The 27,156-nt window shown below is 34.2% G+C and overlaps 1 protein-coding gene across 18 annotated transcripts in view; it reads left to right on the forward strand.

Moving 5' to 3' along the window:
• Positions 1-27,156, forward strand: part of GRIK2 (glutamate ionotropic receptor kainate type subunit 2) — a 629,197-nt gene that overhangs the window by 382,721 nt on the left and 219,320 nt on the right. For all 18 annotated transcript variants that reach the window (XR_014806479.1, XR_014806478.1, XR_014806486.1 and 15 more), the window contains 2 exons: positions 5,556-5,699; positions 9,115-9,222. Coding sequence is in view for 11 of the 18 variants with exons in the window: in XM_021073366.2 (XP_020929025.1) it covers positions 5,556-5,699; positions 9,115-9,222 (252 nt within the window). In the remaining 7 variants the exon portion in view is untranslated. The remainder of the gene's footprint in view (positions 1-5,555; positions 5,700-9,114; positions 9,223-27,156) is intronic.

Below are 27,156 nucleotides of genomic sequence, written 5' to 3' on the forward strand. Positions count from 1 at the left end.
AGTACCAGAGTCTTCTGTAAATTAAATCTAAATACATGGAGATATTTTAACTATTCACAGCCTCCATTATTATTCTTGTTTTTTGTATACTTGAATATGTTTCAATTATACATCCCAAACCAAAATTATTTAACAATGGTAGTGGTTTTTTTTTTTTTATTATCTGAAACTTTGGGGAGCATCTAACTTCCCTAATTCTTTGGTTATTTAAAAATATGGAGTAGACTTTTTCAGAGCATAAAAGAAATGTAAGCATACTTATACTTCACTGTTCTTTCACTACTTTACAGTCTCATCAGACATGAGGTTACTTAAGAGAAGTGAAACAGCACTGGGTGACTAAACCAATTTCTGTGGCAATAGCTCAACCATAGAATTTAGCATTTGTCACTCCTCCACCTGCATCCTCATTATACACGCCATACCTAAAAGTAATTAGACTAGGTATAAAATAAACCCAGCAATAAGTTAGGGAGATGGTTATGCCTTTTTAAAATGTATGAGAAAGCACTTCTTGTGATCTTTTCAATCTACCCATTTAAAAAGATCACTGTAGTTTTCCTGACATGTGTAGGACTATACTGCACATTTTTAAAGGTTTGCAAAACCAGTTTTGGGCTGAAAGGCATTCTTTGTAGGTTAACTAACTTATTTTGGAAAGAGGAATAAAGTACCACCTCCAATCTAGTCTGAAATAAACTCTCCAGGGGACCCCTGTTGTTATTGATAGATGCTTAGCCTAGCAGGGAAGGAAGTCCACACTTGGCTCTGTCTGTACCTACCTAGACTGTGATTCCTTCTGGGCTATATTCCCAGGGTGAACAGATATTGCATTTTTCCAATAAGTGTGATCTGTTTATATAAAAGTGAGTAATTATACTTGAAAGAGAGAAAATAGGACAGATTGTTTCATCTTCCTTGCTGATTTTTTTTTTTCTTTTCCTGCCTTTCCTTCCTTGTCTTTGTAGTTTAGAATCTGAATGATTACAACTTTATCTAATCATCTCCTATGGATTTTAATTACTGGATTGTGTACATATTACATTTTAATTTAGTTGGTTAAATTACAGTTATGTTTAACTCTGAAGTTTTTTTTTTTTTTTTTTTTTGGAAGTAGCTGTGATATATAAAGAAAAAAAAATCTGACCAAATGAATTTTTACTTGAATCTCAGCTCAAGGAACGTAGTCTCTATGGGGCATAATTGTCTGGTGTTTAGCAGAGCCTCCAAAAATATGAGACCTCAAGCCATCAGTTTCCCCTCCATTGCCTGTTACGGTGTCAGGAGGACTATGGTTTAGGGGAGGTAGTTTGTTATGGGAGTTAGGATGATGGTTCTAAGAATTAGACCCTGTCTGAATCTTGTTTTAAAGTCTTATTTCGCCAGTCTTGTTATGATAGTTTGAACAATAGTTTTAAGAGTTAAGCTTTGCATGCCGAATAGCATTGAGAACTTTGTCTAGATACTCATGTTGCAACAGAAGAAAGGGTGGGGGAAAAAAATGTAATTGTAATGTATACATGTAAGGATAACCTGACCCCCTTGCTGTACAGTGGGAAAATAAAAAAAATTATTAAAAAAAAAAGAAAAAAAAAGAGTTAAGCTTTGCCTCTGCATCTTGTTTTCTGAGTCTTGTTCCTCAAGATGATGAGGCCTTGAGAGGATTACTTCAACCTTGCTAAGCTTCAGTTTTCTCCTCTTTAACATGATAAGAGTAGTATCACCTAAAATATTGGGGCTTTGTGAAATGCAGATAAAGGAATGGAGTTCCACTCATGGCTCAGAGGAAATGAATCTGACTAGTATCTGTGAGGACGCAGGTTCAATCCCTGGCCTCCCTCAGTAGGTTAAGGATCCGGCATTGCAATGAGCTGTGGTGTAGCTTGAAGACTTGGCTGTGATCTGGCATTGCTGTGGCATAGGCTGGTGACCACAGCTCTGATTTGACCCCTGGATGGGGAACCTCCATGTGCCGCGGGTGTGGCTCTAAAAAGACAAAAAAAAAAAAAAAAAAGAAAGAAATTGGCACAGTTATGTGGTTTAGAGTAAGCATGCCATGTAACTTGGTATTAATAATAATATAAAAATGATGACAAAGTAATTAACCTATGTGTCTCCTCTACTTTTCTCTTTTTCTGTTCTACTCTTTCTTTCCTTGTATTTTCCATCGAGAGATGAGTCAAGGCAAAGGACTACAGAGTCAATATGAGAGGGTGAAAGACAGCCAGAGCAGCTCAAACTCTACAATTTAGAGTTGGGAGTAGAGATCTTGAAAGAGTTTAAGCCTGATCTTGAAAGATACTCTAGGACCTTTGCTTTTTGAAAAGCTAATGAACAGCAATTATATGGAATAAATCCACTTCTTTCATGATATTGTTTCTGGTTAATTTATACTAAGTTTCTAACTAACCTGTCATTGACTCAATCCCATACATTAATGTGTTTCTTTTTTGTGAATTTATATTTATATATTACCCACAATCTGTATTTTTCTTTACTTTGCAGTACATTTTCATTATGTAAATATTAACTGCTTATCAAAAATTACATAGGTTACATAGATTAATATATTCAAGTACTTATTGATATTTCTTATATTTTATAACTTCAAAATAATTTAAACCATTTTGCTTTATTCAATGTAGAGCACTGAGCAAAAAACTAGAGAGAAGAATATAAATTTTGGACAGGTTAGATTCAAATCCAGCTCCACCTCTATATGCTATGATTTTAGACCAGTTACTTAACTGTTCTTTTCTTCAATTTCCCATGTATACAGACCCATTGAATTTCCAACTGCTTGATGGTAATGAGGATTAAAGGAAATAATTTAAGGAGAATGCCCATACATATTAAATACTGAACTAGTTAAATAACTACTAGTTAACTTGTAATATTACTAAATTAAGGAAATTTTTCAAGCATATACATTCTTGAGAAAATAATATTTTTAGTAGAGTTTTCTTAAAACTTTTCAAAGGTGAAAGGGTTTACATATGTACAGTTTTACAAAGAAGACAGTAAAGCTGAGTCTGACAGGATATCAAGTCTAAATAGTAAACAACTTCACATCATCACATAAATCACCTAGTCTAAAAGTAGGACAAAAAGCACCCTATGCAGATGAAAATAACATGGAGAGTAGTTTCAGAAATTCTATTTATTGTTTTACAATAAATCAACATATTTTAAACTGTAAATTCAATAGGAAATTTGATCAGCAATTTTTTTTAACTATTTACATTTTTTCTCTTAGTATTTATCTTGTAATAAATACCTATTTAATAAATATTTTCTTCCTTTTATAATTACATTTAACATTACAGATCTCAAATCATTTTATTATCAACTACTACATTCTCTGATCTTGAAGCTGAAACTATGCACCAAAAATGATTTTCAAATACTTACTTAGGCAAAATTCTTTCCTAGCATAGTCATTTTAGATAAGGTTACTATTCTGAGATGTTCATGTAGGTCACATAAGATCATATAAGTCAGTAAGTCATGGCAGGATAGTAGGAATATCATATATCATGATATTCATGTATTTTTTTTTGTTATTTTGTGGTAATAGATCAAAACTTCCATCTTGTGATAACTGCAAATGGTATTTAGTAAATTTTCAGCTTAAAAAACTGTGAAAAATAAAGAGGTAAAAGATACAAAAATTCAACTTTTGCAAAATGGGAACAGTATCATTTCTTTTTACTAAACTATTATTATGAGAATTAAAATAAGTTAAATAGTACATATTAATTAGTCATAAAGATGTATATGATGGTTTATGCTAGAAATATAATTCTATTTAATCTATTTTTACTTGGCATTATATCACATGCAGTTTCTCATCTGGTTATTTTTCAAAACATGATTTTTAATGATTATATGAGATATTGTGATTTTATTATGTTTTCTTATTTTGAACATTCAGTAGATTTTCACTCTCTTATTTTTAAAGTAAGTCATGTATGTAGCTTTTGTTCTTTGATTTTCTCAGGGTACATTCCAGAAAGAGGAATTACTGGGTTAAAAAGAAAGGGATATTTTTAAAACTCCCTTGTGGTGCAACTTGCAAAATTGCGCTTTATCTTCCCTTTAGGAGTATCTGAAAGTGTTCATCTCTCTATACATTTGTTGACAGTGATCGTTTTTAAAAATTCATTTTATCTTAATCAAATGTGTCTTTCATATCTTGGTAATTTTTTTTATGACTACCTGAGTGGTATATGGAATATGTCCTCTGAATTTTAACTCAGGCCATAGACAAATATCAGTCTGATCCTCAGGCTCATGATCTATGCCTGTATCCACTCCACTACTCTAGTATTCATTCTGCAGCCATCGGAGTATGTGAAAGTAGTCAGCTGGCATTTACCAAATGAAGGTTATGAATCTGAACTCTATTCCCCAAAGATTTATGAACTATAAAATGGTATTATTATTATGTTCTGTCATTGCATTGTGCTCTTTAGCTGCCTTCCATTTTATGTGGTTAAGTTCCTTTGGATCCATTTGCATGAAAGCTACTGTGTGTACTCATTTTGTATTGTATTGTGGCAAACACTATAATCTACAGGGTTCCTATTCATTTTGGAATTCATTTCACAGCTCACTAATTGTGTGAATGAGAAGAGGAAATATATGCTTTTATTCCAAAGCATGCCAAGCAGATGGCCCAAAGTTCATTGCCACCAGCATTATCAGTGTGGCTGTCTTCTGTAGGTAGTGAGCCTGGCATCGATCAAGCACAATGTGAGGGTCCATTTAACACAGCACTTGACAGTCGCTGAGCCTCTGGTTTGTTATGACTTACAAACATTTTATTTTTTATCATCCACCTCTAAAATGGTCAGTCGTTTGAACAGGTGCAAACACACTAGAATTCATATTCATCTTCCTTGAGAAGCCAAAATGAACTTTTATTCATATGGAAATTTTAGAAGAAGAAAACAGTACAGAGGATTAAGCTTCGTTTCTTGAAAAGGGATTAACACAAGTATTGAGATTCAAAACTATAGCATCACTTCTGAGATTGAACCTTTTGAAAAGCTGAATTGAAGAAAAAATCAGGGTTTACATCTAAGCTTTTTAGTCACAGCTTTTCTTTTCTTTCTATACCAGGAAATTACTTATTTACTTTTATATACAGTATGTAATTTATGTAACCATTCAAAATATTCACAATGGCATTCTGTGTGCGCATGTGCAATGTGACAGAGTAAGATAGAGACAGAAAATATGACAAAAAACGAAAGAATAAACATCTTCCCCTCTTCTTACTTCATCAGAGATATGAGGATGATAAGAAATTGGGTTATCACTTTACGAAAGAGCGAGCAAGTCAGATGTTTGAGCTCATGGAGCCCATATAGTGATTTGATCACAATATCTTAATAGAACTACAGCCATGAGGAGACAGTGTTTTCTCCCTTACCTAAAGAAAAACTGGGTGTTTCTTTCTCTCACCCTGTCTTTCTTTCCACTTCCAAACCACCAATCATGGGCTTCCTGTGTTGTACTGACGCCCCATTTCCTTTTTTCTCTGCTTGCAGACGGATGCTGCTCTCATGTATGACGCCGTGCACGTGGTGTCTGTGGGCGTCCAGCAGTTTCCCCAGATGACAGTCAGCTCCTTACAGTGCAATCGGCACAAACCCTGGCGCTTCGGGACCCGCTTCATGAGCCTAATTAAAGAGGTGAGTCAGGAGAAGCACATCTGTCCTGTCTCACTTGTCCTCCGGCTGAATGAAGTGAGATGACTACAGTTTTCCTAAATGGTGACATTTCACTTTTCTTCTTTAAATTTAACTTCCTCTCTTCCCTCATACAAGCAAAATTAGCATTTTTTACTAAGTAATATGGAAGAAGGGGGAAAATTACATGATAAATAAAATGGATTTTCTACAAAATGTCTATTACCGTGTAAACATGAAAATTGTGCCCTAAGACATATGACAGTGTTAATTTTCACTTTTCTGAATCTTTATGTGTGTTAATTTTCATCTGTGTGGTACTTTTAATCTGTGTGGTAACAGATGTTGAAAGAGTGTATATATTATAGGCCCCAAATTATGCAATGAATTTTTTACAAGAATGCTATTTGCACTATACTAAATTATACCCAATTTGTAAGTTTTCAGGAATTGTTTTTCAGGGCTATGGTCCCTATATATAACATCTAGTTATTTTAATTGTATTAGAGTTAACATTAAACAGATATATGGATTCAAAAGTGCAAAGTTTACTTCATGTTGCATAACACAACCATTTTAATGGCCATATATCATTTCTAATTATATCTGTTACAGTTTTAATCCACACATGACCATAGTGTGGAAGAAGAAAAAAAGGAAAGACTTTTAAAGACCCCCCACACACTCACTTCACACACACCTATTCTTCCTGTACATCCTATTGTTTCTCTCGTGAAGGACATTCCTTTGTCAGCTGGGGATACTTTGACTGCAACGGGTGTTTTTATATGAAAGTTCAGTATTTGTTATGAAAAGTCAGAGGTATTTTTTACCATATAAGGTTTTTCATTAATGGCTTATAAGAACTCATCTGCTCATGACATAATAAAGTAGATATCATGAAAATAAAAGTGCAAATAGAATCATAATTAAGATTAATCACCAGGTCCTTGGCAAAGAATATCTGTGAATTTTCCTTGTCTAATTGTTATTGGACTCTCAGATAGGTGACATGTTACTCCTGGAACGGGATGCTATTTCTTTTATTACTCCACATTCGACATCTCAGATGCTCAAAACTAAGCATCTGAGAGCTGCAAACATAGCGCTTAGGTTTGGCTAGTTGAAGAAGAGCTTTTTTCTGAATGCAGCACTTGACATTTGAGACATGTGTCAGACAGCGCTATCAAAAGCTGTTGTATGAAACGTGCTGTTGTATTTATTGTAGGATGTTACTGAGGACCTTGTCCACTAAATCACATAGGGTCTCCCTTATGAGGACCAAAAAGAGACATTTCTGTCAGGTCTCCATACCAGTTTATAAAAGCTCTGTTTCTCCTGGGCAATTGATATGTCTTAAATGATGGATCCTGTAGCTTGTGTTTTCATTATATTTTCTTCTTTGCTTTGGTTGCTGGAAGGTTCAGAATCGAATTTGTGATTGGGTTTATTAGTTGTACACTTTCACCTGATGTACATTTTTTTGTGCTGTCTTCAACCCAGATTTGTTTTACTCTTCTATACTTTTACCTCTGTACTCCTTGACCCCATGCTTATTTTTATACTAATATGAATTTTTTGTTAACTGCCTGCAGTTTTCTTTGGAAGAAGTTGAGTTAAAAAAAAAAAAGTTTTTTCTTCCTTATTGGAGACCTGTTAATACTCAGTGATGACATGTTGAATTATGCATAGAAATATGTATTATAGTTTTCCCTATTTTATTTGAAATTTATTAGCCTAAAACTATAAAATAGTTTAAGAATTTCTACACATAAGTATCTAAAAATACATGAAGTCTAAGAAATGTAGTACTAATGAAATCTATTTGTAACCCTTATTGAAATGTTACCCTTAATCTACTGGGTTTTACTTCTTTTGAGTCTCAGCAAATATTCTTTCAAATGTAGTTGTAAGTATATGTTACATTATTTAAAACTTTTATATGTAACTATTTTGCCAAGCTATTTGCAAATGAAAAATAATGTAAAACATATAATTGGGCTATATACCCAGCAGAATGGGAAATCTTTTTATATCTTAAAAAAACCCAGATATTTGTTCACTTTTGATGGATGAACCTGATGTGTACCTAGATTATTATATTCCCACCTACTTCTACCTGGAGAACTTATTCTACCTGATGTGAACTGATTTTGATACATTTCTCTCAGTGTAACATAAAGTAAAATAAAGTAATTATTTTAAGTGGAAAGTGTCTAAATGAAGTAGTATAACAAAGCTTTTCCTAGATTCAGTTTTTTTCATTGTAATAAAATGTTTGTTTTCCTATTAGTTTGATGTTAGGAGTGGTATTTTTTAGTAGTTCTACTTATAATTTCCAGTGAGATATTCACTATCTCAAATACTATTAGTGACCAAAATTTTCTCACTTTGCTGAAAGAGATTTGCTATCTAAAACATAATCCTCAGGAGTTCCTGTTGTGGCTCAGCAATAACAAGCCTGACTAGTATCCATGAGGACGTGTATCTGATCCCTGGGCTCGCTCAGTGGGTTAAGGACCCCATGTTGCTGTGAGTTGTGGTGTAGGTTGCAGATACAGCTCTGATCTGGTATTGCTGTGGCTGTGGTGTAGGCCAGAAACTGTAGCTCCAATTAGACCCCTAGCCTGGGAATTTCCATATGCTATACCTGTGGCCCTAAAATATATATATATATTTTAATTAAATATATGTATTAAATATATATACATATTATTAAAATTATATATATATATGTATACACACACACACACACACACACACACACACACACACACACACATTTTTGTCTTTTGTCTTTTTAGGGCCGCACCTGAAGCATATGGAGGTTGCCAGGCTAGGGGTCTAATCAGAGTTGTTGCTGCTGGCTTACACCAGAGCCACAGCAATGCCAGATCCGAGCCACATCTGCGACCTACACCACAGCTCATGGCAACGCCGGATCCTTAACCCACTAAGTGAGGCCAGGGATCGAACCCGCAACCTCATGGTTCCTAGTCAATTTTGTTTCCGCTGCACCAAGATGAGAACTCTGAAAAATATATATTTTTTAAATAAAATATATAGTCCTCAAATTAATGAAAAAATATATATAGTCCTCAAATTAATTAAAAATATATATATAGTCCTCAAATTTCTCCTAAAGGAAGGTTATGCCTGGAAATGCATTATTAAACATGAAAAATTTTACAATAAATTTTTACTGAAACTAAGATCCTGTATTTAGAAAACATATCCTCCAAAGTTCAAAAGAGGTAAAAAAATGTTGACTATTAAAAATGTGTAGCGAGATAAATTTATGAGAAGTAACAAAAATAATGTTTCCTACTTTTTTGTGGAAAAATATTTTGTCATTTTATCCTTTATTTATTTACTAATCTATAGTTTTTGTTTGTTTGTTTGTTTGTTTTCCCCATAGGCACATTGGGAAGGCCTTACAGGCAGAATAACTTTCAACAAAACCAATGGCTTACGAACAGATTTTGATTTGGATGTGATTAGCCTCAAGGAAGAAGGTCTGGAAAAGGTACTTGATGCATTCAGTTTATTTACTTTAATTATTAAATAAAACATATCCTAATGAAGAAATAAAGAAATATTTTCTGTTGTAGTCGCATTTCATTGACGTTTAACCTTATTGAGGAACTCTAAAAAATACATCTTCAATTCATTATGTTGAATATAAGAATTGACAGGACTCAAGGATAAAGGATGTCTTAAGACAAATGTTTTTATTTTCTCATCAGATTTTTCTGGTAATTTGCATATAATGTGAATAATCTCAGTAGAATATATTAATGTAATATTAATTAGCTGTAAGAGTTGATATAAAAATTAAAAAATATTTGGTGTAATATGAATCTGTCTGTGTAGCCTATAATCACTTGTGCCTGCATAGACTTTCCTGGTTGGAGCAGGCCATACAAAAACATTAAATACTGAAACATGTTTCCACTGCTGGGTAATATACAAGAGATATGTCTGAGTGAAGGTATGTATGTATAAGTAAACTAGGTATGAACACAAATATATTCATTACACTGGATCTCTTTCTTGATTCTGTTTATAGGTGTTGAGGTAAAGTACAGGAAAGACTTATAGAATTTGGGTTTATATGCTTACATTAAGAAAATTTTTGTGTAAGTTTGCTTATATTTGTAATATACACATTTAGCTATTTTTCTGAGAGATTCATTGAAAGTTACAGATTAAAAACATTTTGATAAGAACTTGAGAAAAAGTTCTGTTTGAGATAATCCTGCTTTAAAGATGGCAAGTTATCTTATCTTCATCTAACAATTGAACATGGGACATCATTCATAGAGGGAAACTGAAGAAGGGAATTGAATCAAAAAAGGGGTCTTTTAGCCTGAGAGAAAACGGTATATATGAATGTTGATTCAAATCATGAAGGAGAAAGGAAATATATTTTTGATGTCACAAAGACAAGAAGTATGTTATGACCATCTGATGACCAAAGTTAATTGGGATATTATCTCTGCTCATTGAAAGTCTCAGGTTGTACCCTGTTTTCAAGACCATGCAAAATCAAAATCTTCTATAATAAACTGGAACTAATATATCCATGAGGCTGTCCCTTCCTAATTACCTTGCTTCCAAGATGAGAACATTAGTCTGTACCCAAGACTGGAACTGATAAGGTGGAGTTTAGTTAGCTCATATGGGCTTGTCTCAGTGTTTACTGGGGATGTTATTTCTTGGAAGTACCCAAGTCACTAAGATGAGCTTCAACCATTGCTTGTATGTATTTCAATATATCAACACAAAAATGGTGCTGCTATATATTGCCACAGACACAGTCCTATCTTGGACTCAAAGAAAATATTAGAGAAGCTTCCTCTAGACTCTAAAGTGAATTATAGAAAGAATCTGGATATAATGGTTACCAAGTATATATGATGATCTACCATATTGATAAGCAGGGTATAACAATGTGAGTTATACATGTTGCCCTGAACAGTTCATCAATATTTTGTGTTCTCTGAAATTTGAAAATTTGTATTGATAAATTAATTACACATAGTCCTTATCCTTAAGGGGCTCGAGGGGCTTTTTATAGACAGTGCTCAGATAACACACATTTATAAGTTAATAAAATGGAAAACCTGTTTCAAGCTTTAAAAGAATAATGAAAGAATATTTCAGGTGAGGTATAATTAAATAGAATCATAGTGTATGTAGTACCTTGAATTGCCTTAGAATAATGGAGAATTATTGATTGGTAGAGACTAAGAGGTAACAATATAGGGACAGATATAGCATAATGTTTCAGTTGATCATATATACACTCACACATACTCACATACTGAAGTGGGAAATGAAGCATTTTAATGCTAGTGTGAATCATACAGTGAACACCTTGTCAAGAAATTTGCCGTGTATTGGTATACAATGTGAGTTCAAAGGCAGAATAACCTGGAGGCTTATGGGTTGCTTGGAAGATATAGTTTGGAAAAATTCTGGTATGGAGCCATGAATTTAAAACTTTTCTGAGACTAGAAGTGAGAGATGAATAAACAGTGGCAGAACTGTTCATTAACTGAAGCTTCCCCACTATTAGCTCAAAGAAGAGCAGAACACTGAGAGTGGATTTTTAAGGAGTAATGGTGCAGCCAAGTGGCAAAAGTGGAAGGAGCCACTTTTATAAGGTAGAAATTATAAGGTAGAAATCAAAGATTGGAGAAAAAAAATTTAGTGGGGGAAATTAACCTTAGAAAGAAATTGGCACTAATCTCCTGATAAGACAGATTAAGTATTGAGAGTGGGTGAAGGTAATTTGGAGAGAAAGGGAACTAAGAGTTCACATCAAATGTTTTCATTTGAGAATTAAATATCTTTGAGAATTAAGTTCCCAGGTGGCTTCAGTGGGTTAAGGATCCGGTGTTGTCACTGCTGTGGTTCAGGTCATTGCCGTGGCTTGGATTTTATCCCTGGCCCGGTAACTTCTGTGACCAAAAAAAGAAAAGAAGTACATGAAGTCATCAGCTAAAAGAGGGAGGTGGGATTTAGTTTGGTCAGGTCTTAAGAATAGTGGAGATGCTTTGAAAATGCCATTGCAGTAGACTTCACTTCGAAGCAGTAGGAATGAAATGCTGCCAAGTAGCAAAAGGTACCCATTTTCAAATTTAATTGAATGGTTAATGGATTAAGGACTAGATTCAGAAAGAACTGGGTTCAAATCTTTGTTCTGCTACTTACCATTTACAGATAAGTTTCTTAATCCCCCTAAAATAGCATCTTCAACAGCATCATGAGGTCAAAGCAATATTTGCTTCATGAAGTCTTATAAATTTTATTGATTTTACTCTTATCTTTTCCTAAAAATATAGTTACCAAACTGTAGATGAAAAGACAGAGTTCCCTATCTTTGATGAAGTTCACACTTTGGAAAGTTCCATAGATGGTGATTTCAGAGGCTTAAATAAAAATTCATATCTATCAGGACAAGTATTTAAACTCAATCCTCCCACCTAACGTCTCTGTACCAAATTCCCCATCTCAAAAAAAGTAAAGTGCAAAGGGCTTCTCTCTTGCACAGGCTGAAGTGAAAATATCATGGTCTCAAAAAGAACCTGGAAATACCACATTAATAAGGGTCAAGGTGTGGAATCCTCAGTTCTTTCTCATGCTACTGCCTTTTCCTAGTTTTTGTCTTGGTCATTTTTGATCAGCACCCTTTGTTTATTCATTTAATTCTCTAACAAATATGCAGTGAACATTTATTTTGTGCCCATATGAAGATTATGCTCTAGTGAAGAAAACCTGCCAATAATAAATAGATTCATGAACTTTTCCTATAGGATTGGGCAGTCATAAGTGCTAAAAAAAAGACCTCTTGTTTGTATGCCATTAAATTGATATATTTTGAGTCATTTTCTGAAGTTTGAATCTTAGGATTGAAACCGTTAAAGAGGAGTAAAATCCATACTTGTGATATTTATAACTGTGGAGCAGATAAACATGGAAAGAACAAGTATGTTTCTGACCAATAGAGAAAATAGGACATATTTGGGGAACTGAGCTTGGGGTTAAAATGCTACTATGGACACAGCTTTCCACTTAGATAGTGTTCATAGATCAGAATGAATTTTTTCTCCTTTATCTCAACAGGGAACTTTGCTTGGAACCCAGCCCAATTAGCCATGGTTTAAGAAGGGTCACCAATACCAAATACACAACCAGCCACATCTGTCCAAACAAGCTCTCAGGCCAGCACAGTGCCTTCTCTGGAGCAGAGGAGGATGGTTAAGGCAAGAAAACAATAGGTGACTTTGTCAACCTCAGGCAATAGTAGGACAGTTTATTTCTTTAAGAGCCGGGTGTTGAGATGCCTAGCAATAGGAAAAGGAAAATCAGAGTAAGTAATTTTCCCAGCTTGAATCCTTCTGGTCAGTTCAAAAACCATATATATTGTATATTCCACTTTCAAAATGTGTTTAGAGTCCATCCATTTCTCTCCGCATCCATTACTACAGTCCTAGCCAGGGAACCTTCCCCTAGACATGTACATGGGAGCCCCAACAAGCCTCTCAAGCTACACAATCCATACCATGTCTATATTTAAACTCATCTCTTAATTTCCTTTGTATTTTGATTAAGATCCAATCACGGTATTCTCTACCTCTTCCTCTCAGATATTTTCTGTGTTCCAGCTACATGGGCTGTTTTTCATTTCCTCCCAGGGTCAAAGCTTTCTCTTACTTTGGCTGTAGAGTTTTCCCCATCTGAAATACTCATCCTTATCTCCTTTGCCTGGCTAACTTCTTCTTCTTTTGTCTTTTTAGGGCAAATCTGTGTCTTATGGAGGTGCCGAGGCTAGGGGTCAAATCAGAGCTGTAACTGCTGTCCTACGCCACAGCTACAGCAATATCAGATGTGAGCCACGTCTACGACCTACACCATAGCTCACAGCAATGCCAGATCCTTTACCTACTGAGAGAGGCCCCGGATCAAACCCGTATCTTCATAGACACTAGTGGGGTTTGTTACCCCTGAGCCACAATGGGAACTCCATGCCTGGCTGATGTTTTACACATCTTGGGGGTCACAGCTTAAATTTACTTCCTTAGGCAGGTGTTCCCTAAGTCTAATCAAATTTTTAAGTTTCCCATAGAATCCTGTACTTTTTCTTCCTACAACTTCCTGTAATTGTGTATTTACACACTTTTTTTTTTTTTTTTTTTTTTTTTTTGGTGGCGGGGGGCTCAACCTATGACATGTGGAAGTTCCAGGGCCAGGGATCAAACCTGCACCACAGAAGCAACCCAAGCCACTGCAATCACAGTGCTGGATCCGAACTCACTACTCCACAAGGGAACTTCCATCCTTTTTTTTTTTTTTTTTTTTTTTTTTTTTTTTTTTTCAAATAAAGGCTGTGTCCCTAGCCAGAATGCACATCCTAGTAGGTGGGGAAAAATTTTTCTTCCTTCTCACTATTTACCTATTGAAGGCCTAGCAAAGCGTCTGGCACAAAGTACATCCTCATGAAATATTTGTTGATGTTGAGTGAATGAATGAAGGATCTCTATGAGAAACATAAGAGATACTTCACACAGTATACTTATGCAACTGTCTGATACAAAGTTATTTTCCAATAGCACAGCTTCCCCTCCTCCCCTTTTTTTCCCAGTTTTGTTCCATATTTACAAACTGAGGAGAGAAATCCAGTAGTCAATTAGTGGGCTGGGATTGTGGGTCAAGACTTCAAGTGGTAAAGGTTTTTATGGTACAGGAGAAAACAACACTGAAGTCTGAGCTTATAAGGATGGATCAATAGCATATTACATGTTTTACATGGTGCCATGTAATACTTTCTAACACTCATATTACATAGGAAATTAAAAATTATTATTCGATTTATGTTTTCCTTTTTTTCTTCTTCTAAGTTTACATATGAAAATAAACAGAGACTCTCAGATAAGAAACAAGTAATTATTCAGAGCTTACTGTATCAAGAGAGCACCTTACATCTGGCAGAGGTTCAAGGACAGGAAAAGAGTGGAAAAGCTTTATTTGGAAAAAAGGAAAGTTCTCACTTGTGCTCTGATTGGAGATTATTGAGGACAAGGGGCTGTCAAGAAGTAAGATATCTCAGGTGATTGGTTCAGGGGGCCTTTTTGAGTTTCTCTGGTTGTTCCTGAGTTGGAAGAGTGGGGGGAAAAAGAATGATGGGAGTTTTTGAACAGATCTTGACCATTTGGGGCAGATTGCTTCGCAAGTTGTGGTTTGGCTTTCCAGGATGCTTGCACCAGAGGTTCTAGGTCAAATTCTATTGTCATGCATGGTCTGACTGTCACCTATTTGTGTATTCAGTCTGTCAATGGAATTAGTGAAGTCACTTGGAAGAAGAGGGAGAGACAGCATAAAGGCAAAAGGCCAAGAAGTTTCCCTTGTAGGTCAGCAGGTTAAGGACCTGACATTTTCTGTGTGAGGATGTGGGTTTGATCCCTGGTCTCACTCAATAGGTTAAGGATACAGCATTGCAGTAAGCTCTGGCGTAGGTCACAGATGAGGCTCAGATCTGGTGTTGCCATGGCTGTGGCATAGGCCTCAGCTGCAGCTCTGATTCAATCTCTGGCCCAGGAACTTCCATCTCCCTAGGTGCAGCTTTAAAAAGAAAAAAAAAATGGCCAAGAAACATAGACATAATTGACATGAGAAAATACAAAAATGTCTTAATAACTAACAAGAAAATTATTTTTTAATTTTTTTTATTTTTAGAATATATAATTAGAATATGATTTACCATTGGAAATGGTTTAACTTTACTTACCTAGTCTTCTGAGGTTTGGCTGTGCTTTAGGAAAGTTAGCTTTAGATGGAACAAAAACATGACTAATGGCAAAAGATAATAACAAATATTCAGAAGGTTTTTAGAATATTAGTTCAAAAAGACACTGTTTAAACCGAAAACAGTTGGAAAGGTTTTATACAAAATAGGTTTGAACTGAGTTGATGGTACTACATAATAATGCTACATTTCCATTGCAGTTATCTAGAGGCCTTTAAAAAAAAAAACCAAAAAACAAAAAACCACTTAGACTTTTAAAAGGATTCCTCCTAAGAAACTATAGTGCTTAAATCACTTAATCCTACACATGACTGAATTTTCTTATTGAATGTCCTTTGTTATAACTACATCATGGTGCTTTCCAAGAAAACAAAATCAGTCTCTTAGTATTATAAGTTATTGGTTTTTCAAATGGATTTTTATTATACTAGAGAGTATTTTATTCTAAATAGAGATGTTAAACTAAAATCATGGTTGTATACCTCTCTTGTCCTTCCTGTAGTATCAAAGTTTGATATCTATTCTGGTTATTTTGCTGGTATTCTCTTTAATGTGATATTTATATTGAAATAGAACTTGGAGAATAGAATGTTCTGTCTCCTCAATGGGAAGGTCAAATAAATGCTTAATATTGAAATTGGCTCTGATATTAATTTAGAAAAAAACATAAAGATGATACTGGTACATTTCTCTGGCCAAAAGTGGTGCTAAGGAACCTGGAATTTTCTAGGCCTATGAACAATCAGCCCATGTGTTTGCTTCAGATGCTTTTATGATAAAATCAGCTTTTAGCTTGTGCATCTTTAGGGAAAATCTTAAAAAAGAAGAGGGGCTATAAAAAGCTATCTTATGGAATATGTATTTGTCATTTACTACAAAATTAAGAATTTATAAAAATAACATAAATTAAAATATTCATATTTATAAACTTTAAAAAGTTTAAATTTGGTATATTTTACTTTCAAGTGAAGCTTCATTTCAGCCTTTAATATCTGTACTTTCTGATGATTCAGTGCTTGCATTCGTACCCACTTGTACAGAAGCTATTATGAGCAATCCATGGGCTTCCTGCTGAAAACTCAAATATTTTGCTAATATTTTGAGAGAGTGAAAATTAGTAGTAAATCCATGCATGTTTGAGTTGACAGGCATATATGTTCTAGGATCAGAACATGTTTCAAAGTATTTTTTGAAGAAGTTTTTGTAGACTATATGTATTTTTAAAGAAAGATTGGTAATGTCTAGAGAAAATGTTACTCGACCTTCCTCTTGCTGGTAGGATCCTACAGTCTCATTAGCTCCCTATGGAAAAGATGTCTGAATGGAAATTACAGTCTTCAAAGTTTATCTAAATCTGACAATCCACACTAGATAGGTGAGAACAATTTTTTGTTAGGTTTGTAGATATCTGATGCATAGCAGTTTTCATCTTTCCCTGTTTGATGACATTTGATACATACATCCTGGTCCCCATGGCAACGATAACCCTCAAGTTTCCTAGGAACTGAGATTCCTTTTTCCTCCCTGTAGGAAAGCCTTGCTAATGGTGATGTTGACCAGTAATCTTTAAGCCAGTGGGAAATGTGTGGTTTGCTTCTTAAAAGCAAAAATGCATCCCAGGCAAGACCCAGCCTCAGTGTCTTTCTTCGGAGATGCTAACCATTTAATTTATCCAGCTCTTATAAAGAATTATCTCATGCCCTATCTCACAACTGCACTGACTTTTTTGGGAGGGGGGTTGTGTCAGTGCCTTTGTTGTTATTATTATTTTGCTTGTAATCTCTGAACTCTATTTTTACCCTGGCAAAAATGGCCCTCATTTGAATGTTATCACATTGTTACATTTGAGAACGGTTAATTCATTGATTCAAAATTTATTATAAACATCAAAACTACAACCTGTCTCTTAACTTTTTAGTCATGTTTAGGGTTGACTTTGCCTAAGCAGGAATAAAAATCTTAACGGCGAAAAACCTGTATTTAGATTAATCATCCCTCTCTGTGAGATCATTATATACTTATTGGTTTATTCCTCTCATATTAACATTGTAGTTCTCAAATGTTGAGATTCTAGGCCCTATATTAACTGGTTGATAGACAGTTTTAGGAAAGTGATTAACCAAGAAGTTCTTTGCACTGTCTTCAGAGGCCAGATCACTTGTATATGAACAAAACCTGGTTCCCAAGTAATCATTCTTAACTCTCAATTCTCCCTCTCAGGCAGCAACATAGGTATGTTTCAGCAACATATGAAATGTTTCATGTTTATCATTGAGAGATCAGGAACAAATTCTTTTTGAAGTAATCTTCCGATCATTCTTAGACCAGTGCAAGTATAATACTATTAATTATTATCAGACAGTATTATTATTAGGCAGTAATGTAAGTAACTATCTCTACTTACCATTTAAAACAAAAAAAAATTTTTTTTTGTCTTTTTAGGAGCACACCTGTGGCATGTGGAGGTTCCCAGGCTAGGAGTCTAATCAGAGCTACAGCTGCTGGCCTATGCCACAGCCACAGCAACGCCCAATCCAAGCTGCATCTGCGACCTACACCACAGCTGGATCCTTAACCCACTGAGCAAGGCCAGGGATCGAACCTACAACCTCATGGTTCCTAGCTGGATTCGCTTCCGCTGCGCCATGACAGGAACTCCTTTACTTAACCATTTAAAAATTTAGCGTTGGAGAATTCCTGTCTGGCTCGGCTGGTGATGAACCCGACTAGTGTCCATGAGGATGCAAGTTCGATCCCTGGCCTCGCTTAGTGTGTTAAGGATCTGGTGGTGCCATGAGCTGTGGTGTAGGTAGCAGACATGGCCTGGATCCCGCATTGCTGTGGCTGTGGTGCAGGCCAGCAGCTACAGCTCAGATTCGATCCCTAGCCTGGGAACCTCCATATGCTGCTAGTGTGGCCTTAAAAAAACAATAAATAAATAAATAAATAAGTAAATAAAAATTTAACATTATAAGGGGCAAAGTAAGTGAGAGAAAAAAGTTTCTAATTTACTTGTAACACTTAGTAAGAAAGTTACTATGCTGAAAAACTGTCCCAACTCTTTATGTGCCACATAGGCTTGAGAAATCTGATTTGCAAATTATGCAGAAAGAATGGGTTTACTAGATAACAGAGACGTGTAGTCTACGAATGTATATTCAGTCAATTGGAGAGACTATCTTGCAAATGCAATTTAGCATTTAATGTCAATATCTTCCTTATGCTTTTTACTTCTCAATACTTTCAAATAGTACTGTTAGGGTTGCCCTTTCTTCTCAAAGAAATAGTATATATAATGCAAGGCAAACTATATGGGTCATATGGTTGTAAGCAACCAATCATTGAGAAGAATTTTTATTGAAGAGTAGTTGATGTACAATATTATATAAGTTATGGGTATATGGTATAGTGATTCACAATTTTTATAAGTTATACTCTATTTGTAATTATTATAAAATATTGGCCACATTCCCTATGTTGTATAATATATCACTGTAATTTATTTTATACATTATAGTTTATACATTCTAATCCCCTATATTAGATTTTCCCTTGCCCCCTTCTCTCTTCCCCACTGGTAACCACTGGTAGTTTGTTCTCTATATCTGTGAGTCTCTTTCTTTTTTGTCATAGTCACTGGTTTGTTGTATTTTTTAGATCCATGTATGTGATATAATACAGTATTTGTCTTTCTTTGACTTACTTTACCTAACAAAATATCCTTCAAGTCCATCCATGTTGCTGCAAATGGCAAACCTTTCATTTTTTATGGCTGAGTAGTATTTCATTGTGTGTATGCATCACCTCTTTTTTATGCATTAATCTGTTGATGGGCACAGCTGGCCTCCTCATCTTGGCAATTGTAAATAGTGCTTCTGTGAACATTGGATGCATGTATCTTTTTGAATTAGTGTTTACTTTCTTTTTTCTTTTCTCTCTTTCTTTCTTTTTTCTTTCTTTGATATATATCTAGGAGTGGAATTACTGGGTCATAAGGGAGTTCTCTATTTAGCTTTTTGATAAAACTCCATACTGTTTTCTACAGTGGCTGCATCAGTAGTGAACAAGAATTCCCTTTCTTCACATCCTTGCCAACATTTTTATCTGTGTTCCTTTTGATAATAGCCATTCTGATAGGTGTGAGGTGATATCTTATTATGTTTTGTTTTGCATTTCCCTGATGATTAATGATGTCACACATCTTTTCATGTGCCTGTTGGCCATCTGCATTTCCTCTTTGGGAAAATGTCCATTCAGTTCTTTCGTCCATTTTATTAATTGGATCATTTGGGTTTTTGTTTTTGTTTGTTTGTTTGTTTTTGATGTTGAGCTATATGGACTCTCTATATATTGGATATTAACTCCTCATTGATCATATCATTTGCAAATATTTTCTTCCATCCAGTAAGGTGTCTTTTGTTAATTTTTTTTTTCCTTTACCATGCAAAAGCTTTTAAGTTTAATTAGGTTACATTTGTTTATTTTTGATTTATTTCCTTTTGCTATAGGAGATGGATCCAAAAAAATTGCTATGATATATGTTCTGCCTATGCTTTCCTTTTGGAATTTTGTAATTTCTGGTCTTATATTTAGGTCTTTAATCCATTGTGAGTTTATTTTACATATGGTGTTAAAAGAATGTTCTAGTTTCATTCTTTTACATGTCAGGAAGAATAAAGCAACCTTATTTTATAATGAAGAGTCCACACTGTGCTAAGACTGTTTTATAATGTATAGAGTGGTTTCTCATGATCATCTCACTGGCCTTCTTTGGCAAATACCACTTATACTCTGTGCTCAAGACAGATGTATGTGTCTAATATTAAGTCAAAGCAATGTATAATCAGAGATTTCTCTTTCCTTTTTACATTGTTCTATAATGAAAACTGTATTGCTTTTTTTCATTCCCCAACTTATGTGGTTATATTGTTAGTAAATGTCAGTAAGACAGTGTAAATAGAATTTTGATAGATTCTTTGTGCAAACTGTTTTTTAGTGGAAAAATGATTTAACTTTAAATGATCTTAACTTTATATATAACTAATATTTTATACCTATTTGGTAATGTTTATTGTGCTCCTACCTGAAAGTTTTTGGTAGACTTTTCAATGAATTATTATTACAAATTACACAGGGAATAATAATATATCCCACTGATTCTGTCTACAAGAAGCAGTACTAACTTACAAGTTTAGAAGAAATTGTAAAAATGTAATTACAAATGAGCCAATTATATAGCTCAGGAGAGGGAAGAAAACACTCTCTGGACATAAAGGAGTAATATGAGGTGCAAAACGAAGGAATTTTATGCTGAAATATCTGTCAAAGCCAAAGATATCTAAATAACGTATGAAGTAATAAGTGAGATACTTAAATAATTTCAAAACCATTAAAACATGTTTTTTAAGATGAAAAAATTTAATAAAGAAACCAAAGAAAAAACATAGTTTACCAAAGAAAATTATATTGAAAAATTTTAATTTTCTGAGAAATATAAAAAATAAAGCATAAAATATTTATATTAATTCTTAGAAGTATTTATATTAATACATATTAATTCATATAGCTTAGCAAAAATGCAAATAAGTAGCAAAGATATGTGACATATTACTCCCAAAGTTAAATATGATACTGAAGTACAGCCTGAACAGAACATGAAAAACAAAATCTGTAAAGTAAAAGAATGGACACATTGTATACATTCAGCTGAATGAATAAATGAATAGGTTTGGAAAGTTAATAACCTTAAAAAACCTGAAAGTCTTCATTATGTGGTAATTCACTCACTTTTTCCATTCGGTCATTTATTCAATATATTCATTGGATATTTATTATCTAGATTTCAAAATAGTGACATCTTTCCTGCAAGGCACTTAGAGTTTACACAAGAGAATAATATAAATAAAAGTGGAATATAATTTTAATTCAATGTAAAACATAACTGGAATTTCTGAGACAAAGAAGATAGCATTTATTCCTTTATTCAGCCAAAATATTCAGAGTCCTCACATAGAAAGCCCCTAGTGTGTCCTATTTTCAAAGGCATTGGGATGAAAGGATGAGTAAACCAATCTCTACTCTCAGGGCATTTAAGTTTTAAGTGGAGAGAGCTAAGAATTATAATTAAAATGTAATGTGATTCTTGTGTGTTGTTGGAATACATAAGTTGTTCTGTCCATTGCTGCACAGAAGAGGGGACTACTTTTCCCAATGTTTCTATCATTGATCAAGATATACAGGTAAGGTAGTGAAAGGGGGAAAAACATTCCACATAAAGAGTATAACGTGTAGAAAACGTGACTACATGAATAGTTTAGAAAAATTATAAATGTAATAAAATCCACCTTCAGAAAATGAAGAAATGCCTTATATTGCTAGCAAATATAATGAGAAAAGAATTATAGTCTGTTTCTCTCTCTTTCTCTCCTGAGATTTAAAATTTCCAAACAGGGGATACTAGAAGATTTAAATAAAAAAAAAAATTACCAACAAAGAAACGTATTAGGCTTCCCTCATTCTTTTTAGTAACACTAAATATTAGAAAACATGACTAAGACTTACAGAGCTCTAGAAGGAAGGTGGCTCTGGCACAATACATCTTTATTTAGTCAAGTTTTCTTTGTAGAGGAATGTAACAAAAGTATTTTCAAAGCTGCAAAGAGATAGAAGCATGTCACATAGTTTTCCTTTACAAATAAATTATATAACAATGATAATGAAAAACAAACCCTCAACAAAGAGGAAACTGGCTAGAAATCCTAGTAAACATCAAAAGCAATTAAATCATACAGAGAGAAGGTTTTTGAATAGCTGTTTTAAAGATTATATTAAAAATTACATTTGTTTTCCTTGGAAGAGAGGTGACCTATAATATACAAAAGAAAAAAAAAAAAAAGAGAGAGAGAGAGAGAGGCAGTGTCCACAACCCCAAATTAAATTAACTAAAACTATGGGTCAAACTATTAGCAGCAGAATGAACCAAAGCAGTGACTTTTCATAGAATAGATGTTGTTTTAACTTTGTGATTCAGTGCTGGTTTTATAATGTGCTTATAGAAGTTTAAACAAAATTGGACAATAACCATTTAGTAGACTTAAAACTTTGTGGTTTTTTTTGCAAATTGCCATGAGGAAAACTGTCTATCAAAAATCCAGGGGTAGAAAAGAAAGAGTGAAAACCAGATAATATGAAAGGAGCAAGGCTAAAAATAAAATTCAAGGAGAAAAAAGATGGGATGTTTAAAAGATTCATGAGGAGCTGATTATAAAGAAACTCATGAGAAGTATGTTGAAAGTGTAAAAATAATTATCAGCCGATGCAAATATGTAAATAATGGAAGCAAAGTTGACATGATTAATACTGGAAGTTTAGGCAAAAAGAATACTTGGAATAAAAAAATTATTTCTAGGCGTTCCCGTGGTGGCTCAGTGGTAATGAACTCGAATAGTATCCATGAGGACATGGGTTCAATCCCTGGTCTTGCTCAGTGGGCTTAGGATCTGGCACTGTGGTGAAGATTGCAGAAACAGCTTGGATCTGGTGTGGCTGTGGCTATAGTGTAGGCAGGTAGCTGTAGGGATCCAGTTTGACCCCTAGCCTGGGAACTTCCATGTGCCACAAGTGAGGTCCTAAAAAGACAAGAAAAAAAAAAGTCATTTTTATATAATAAAACATACTATCTAGAAATAAAGGTAACAGTTGCAAACTATTACATAGCATTCAATTATGTAAGTCAAACCATTATTCAAAGTAAATGATGAATTGTTAGAAAAACAATTGTATTATATACCATGAACTGTTGGGGGATAATAACAAACACAGCAATAGTTTTGAAAAGCTATATGGCAACATGTACTCACAATCTTAATAACTCATGTAATCTGGGCTCAGTAATTCCAATTCTAAGAATATCCCTAAAATAATAAAATACACGAGGAGCTATTTGTAAATAATTGTTTTTACTAAAGGCTTATTTTTAACAATGATAAATTGTGGTATGTTTATATGATGTTCATTTTATATAATCATTAAAACTGTGAACTTGAGTTTTTAATGCTAGAAGAAAATACTTATAATACTATAGAAATAGGATATGTTTAATAATTTATGTAATAATTATAGCACAGTTATAAACATATTACATCAACTTCTTTTTTATTTAACCCTCACAGTAGCTCTGTGAGGTGGATAATGTTATTTCCCTATTTATAGATGAGGAAATTGAGGCAGAGAGAAGCAACGTCCCCCAGACCCTGATGGTACATGGTGGAGGTGTAATGGGATCCAGGTAGTCTGACACCCCCTTCAGAGTCTGGGCCATTAACTCCAAGGCTATGATGGAAATTATGAAATGAACATACATGTAAAGATAAAAGGACACTAGAAAAAGACACTAAAGCTTTAGCTATGATTAGCAAGGTATGTGCATAAGTTCAAAGTTTAAACTGGTGTCCTCTCTCATATTCTTTATGTTCTATAATTTGACAACAATAAATGTGCATTTGCTTTATGAAGAAGAGCAAATTTATCTTAAGAACATTCATAAAATAAAATAAGAAAAGCAAATAATACCATAATTTTCTGTAATTCCTTCTGATTTTTAAAGTACTTTTATATTGCTTTTCTAACTTGAAGCTTATAATTAAAATGGCCTTATGATTTATTATCCAAACTGTGACATTTTTAATTGTTCAAGAGGGTTGCTATTAATATTTTCACCATTATAAACTTGAAGTATCCAAGTAAACCAAGATATAGACTTAAGTTACTTAAAACACCTCTCTGAGGTCCAGAGTTTTTAGATATCTTTATCAAATTTTGGAACTGGAAAAAAAAAGTTAAAAGACTTACTTAAATCATATGATGAAAAAATCATGTTTCTGAAAATAGATCACAAGAAATAAAATTGTCCTGTCTATGGCTCTTGTGATTAAAATAAAGCAAAAACAAAAAACCCCAGTGGTGACAATTTTTTCAATCCTGGAAAATTTTAAATTATACAGTCTTAAGAGATTTAAAATCTGAGAATCATACAAAAAGTGTATTTGATTTAAAATTTTGTGCCATTGAAATTTCTGAAACTTCATAATATTCTGCTCAGAAGCCCGAGATTTATAAAAAGGGCTACTTAATATTTATAAGTATGGGTAATTATAGATTCATGAACCAGAACCCCTTCATCCAAAAAGTACTAGAGAAGCAAGTGACAGAAAATGAAACTGGGTAAGTATATTTGGATGAGTGAACATTTAGCTGAATTATTTTTTATAAAAATAATCATAGAGGGTAATGGTTAGTGTTAGGGACAATATTTTGTATTATAGTGACTTGGTGAGAAAGTTGAAAAACTTACTGGTTAAGTCTGAGGGTGTCATTAGGCAGATGATAGTGGGCAAATGTTTGCCAATGCTTTGGTTGGTAGAATTATATGTCTGAAAAGTCTATTTAGCCAATAGTGGCAAAAAACAATAATATCTAAGGGACAAATGTGTAATAGGTATTAATTATAGATCAGGGTCAGAAAAGTGGCAGTCACTGCAGAATACAGTCTGCAGATGTCTTATATAGCCAACAGAATGTTTTTTGTTTTTTTGTTTTTGTTTTTAATGATGTTTAATTTGAAGCACTTGAAGCAGGTCTGCAGGCATTCTGGGTTTGACATCCCCTCTGCCCTCCTCCCAGGTCCCCAGCCAGGCCTAGACTAACTCTGGTGATGCCTTGCTGGGAACTTGATAAGGGCACCTGCTCTGGGAACGTGCAGCCCAAGGCACACAGCTCTGTGAACAGAGCAGCATTGTCATTGTGGTCCTGACGCGCTATTCTGCCTTGAGATTTTGTGAAGTTTAAAAAGTGCACAACCTACCCTGGTAATCCTTCCCACTTGCTTATGCTGTTTTACTTCACAGATTCATGTTACCTGTCTGGCCCCTGAAGACCTTTCATTATTGACCTAAACTATAATTAGTCTCTGACTACAATGCCAAGGTAGTTACAGTCTAAAGTGATTTAATAGACCCTAAAAAATTTGTTTTGGAAAGAATGCTGAATCAAGAATTTTTTTTTCCTTTTTTTCTCTTACTGTATTATTTGACCATTTTCTTTATTGACACAAACTTCAAGAACACAAGAATTTTTCAAAGTAAGAGGAAAATTAACTAAATAGAAAAAAATATGGCAAGGGGTTTTTCTTAAAGACATCACTAAAAACACTTATATTGAACACCTAGTATAGTTAAATGAGTTCTTAAAAAAACACAGTGGGGTTTACATTTACACAACTATTAGAATTATCTATCTATTCTTACGAAGAACAGAAATTATTAGCATTTCCACTTTTGTGCTTTTCCAATTAAAGGATTATAGATATCTTAAAAAGTTACTAAGAAAGCTATGCAAATGAAAAAAGATCAAAAAGAGTACATAAGACAAAATATAAAGAAAATAAAAGGATTGTAACATTTAATTTGGATTTGTGCTGATGAGATCCTTATTAGCATATTTAGGTAAACTAGGTAAATATTATTGCTAAATCAATGTCACTTTAAAAATAGTTTAACTTACAGGCAGTTCCAGTGTAGGATTTTTCCACTATATGATGATGACGGTTCAAAAGCAATAGATATTCAGTAGAAACCATACTTCAAAGTTTGAATATTGATCTTTTCCTGAGTGAGTGATATATGGTTTGATGATTTCTTGTGATGCTGGCAGCTCAGTGAGCCGCAGGTCCCAGTTAGCCACTTGATCAACAGGGTGGAGTGGACGATCGATACACTTATAGCCATCCCGTTGTACATACAGCCAGTATGTTTTTCACCTTCAGTACTGTAGTCTATAAGTTACATAAGATATTCAGCACTTTATTATAAAATAGGCTTTGCATTAGATGATTTTACCAACTCTAGGCTCATGTAAGCACTCTTAGCACGTTTAAGGTAGATGAGGATAAACTGATTTTCGGTAGGTTGGTGTATTAAATGCATTTTTGATTTACTAGTATTTTCAACTTATGATGGGCTCATTAAGTCAGGGGAGATGTGTATGTACAAAACTTTATTTTTAAAAAATACATTTGGAGTTCCCTTCGTGGCTCACTGGTTAACAAATCTGACTAGGAACCATGAGGTTGTGGGTTCAATCCCTGGCCTCAATCAGCGGGTTAAGGAACCGGCTTGCCGTGAGCTGTGGTGTGGGTCACAGACGTGGCTCAGATCCCGCGTTGCTGTGGCTCTGGCTTAAGCCGACAGCTACAGCTCTGATTAGACCCCTAGCCTGGGAACCTCCATGTACCATGGGTGTGGCCCTAGAAAAGACAAATAAATAAAAATAATAAAAATAATAAAAAATACATTTATAGCTTATAGATTCATTTGTGTAAAACAAGTTGGGCTAGGGGTATGGAAGACAGATTTCACTGCTGATGACTCCCAGGTTTCAGAGGGTAAGGAAAAGTAACACTAAGAAATACTGACTCTGTCTCCATTTGCTTTTGCTTTCATCTAGTGGTCACTATTGTTTTATGACATGCAGTGGTGCATGTGAATGTATGTAAACCACCCAATCCATGTGTTCAGTGGCTTCTTATGCTTGCGTGTATCTCCAGAGGTGTTCTGTGTCATCCTATGGACTGTGTTCACTGAGTGTATAATG

Source organism: Sus scrofa, chromosome 1 (genome assembly GCF_054392235.1).
Source record: "Sus scrofa isolate SSC_HxYL_T2T_F1_AM1 chromosome 1, Sscrofa_HxYL_maternal_Yorkshire_Landrace_v2.0, whole genome shotgun sequence".
In the NCBI taxonomy this organism is placed as follows: domain Eukaryota; kingdom Metazoa; phylum Chordata; class Mammalia; order Artiodactyla; family Suidae; genus Sus; species Sus scrofa.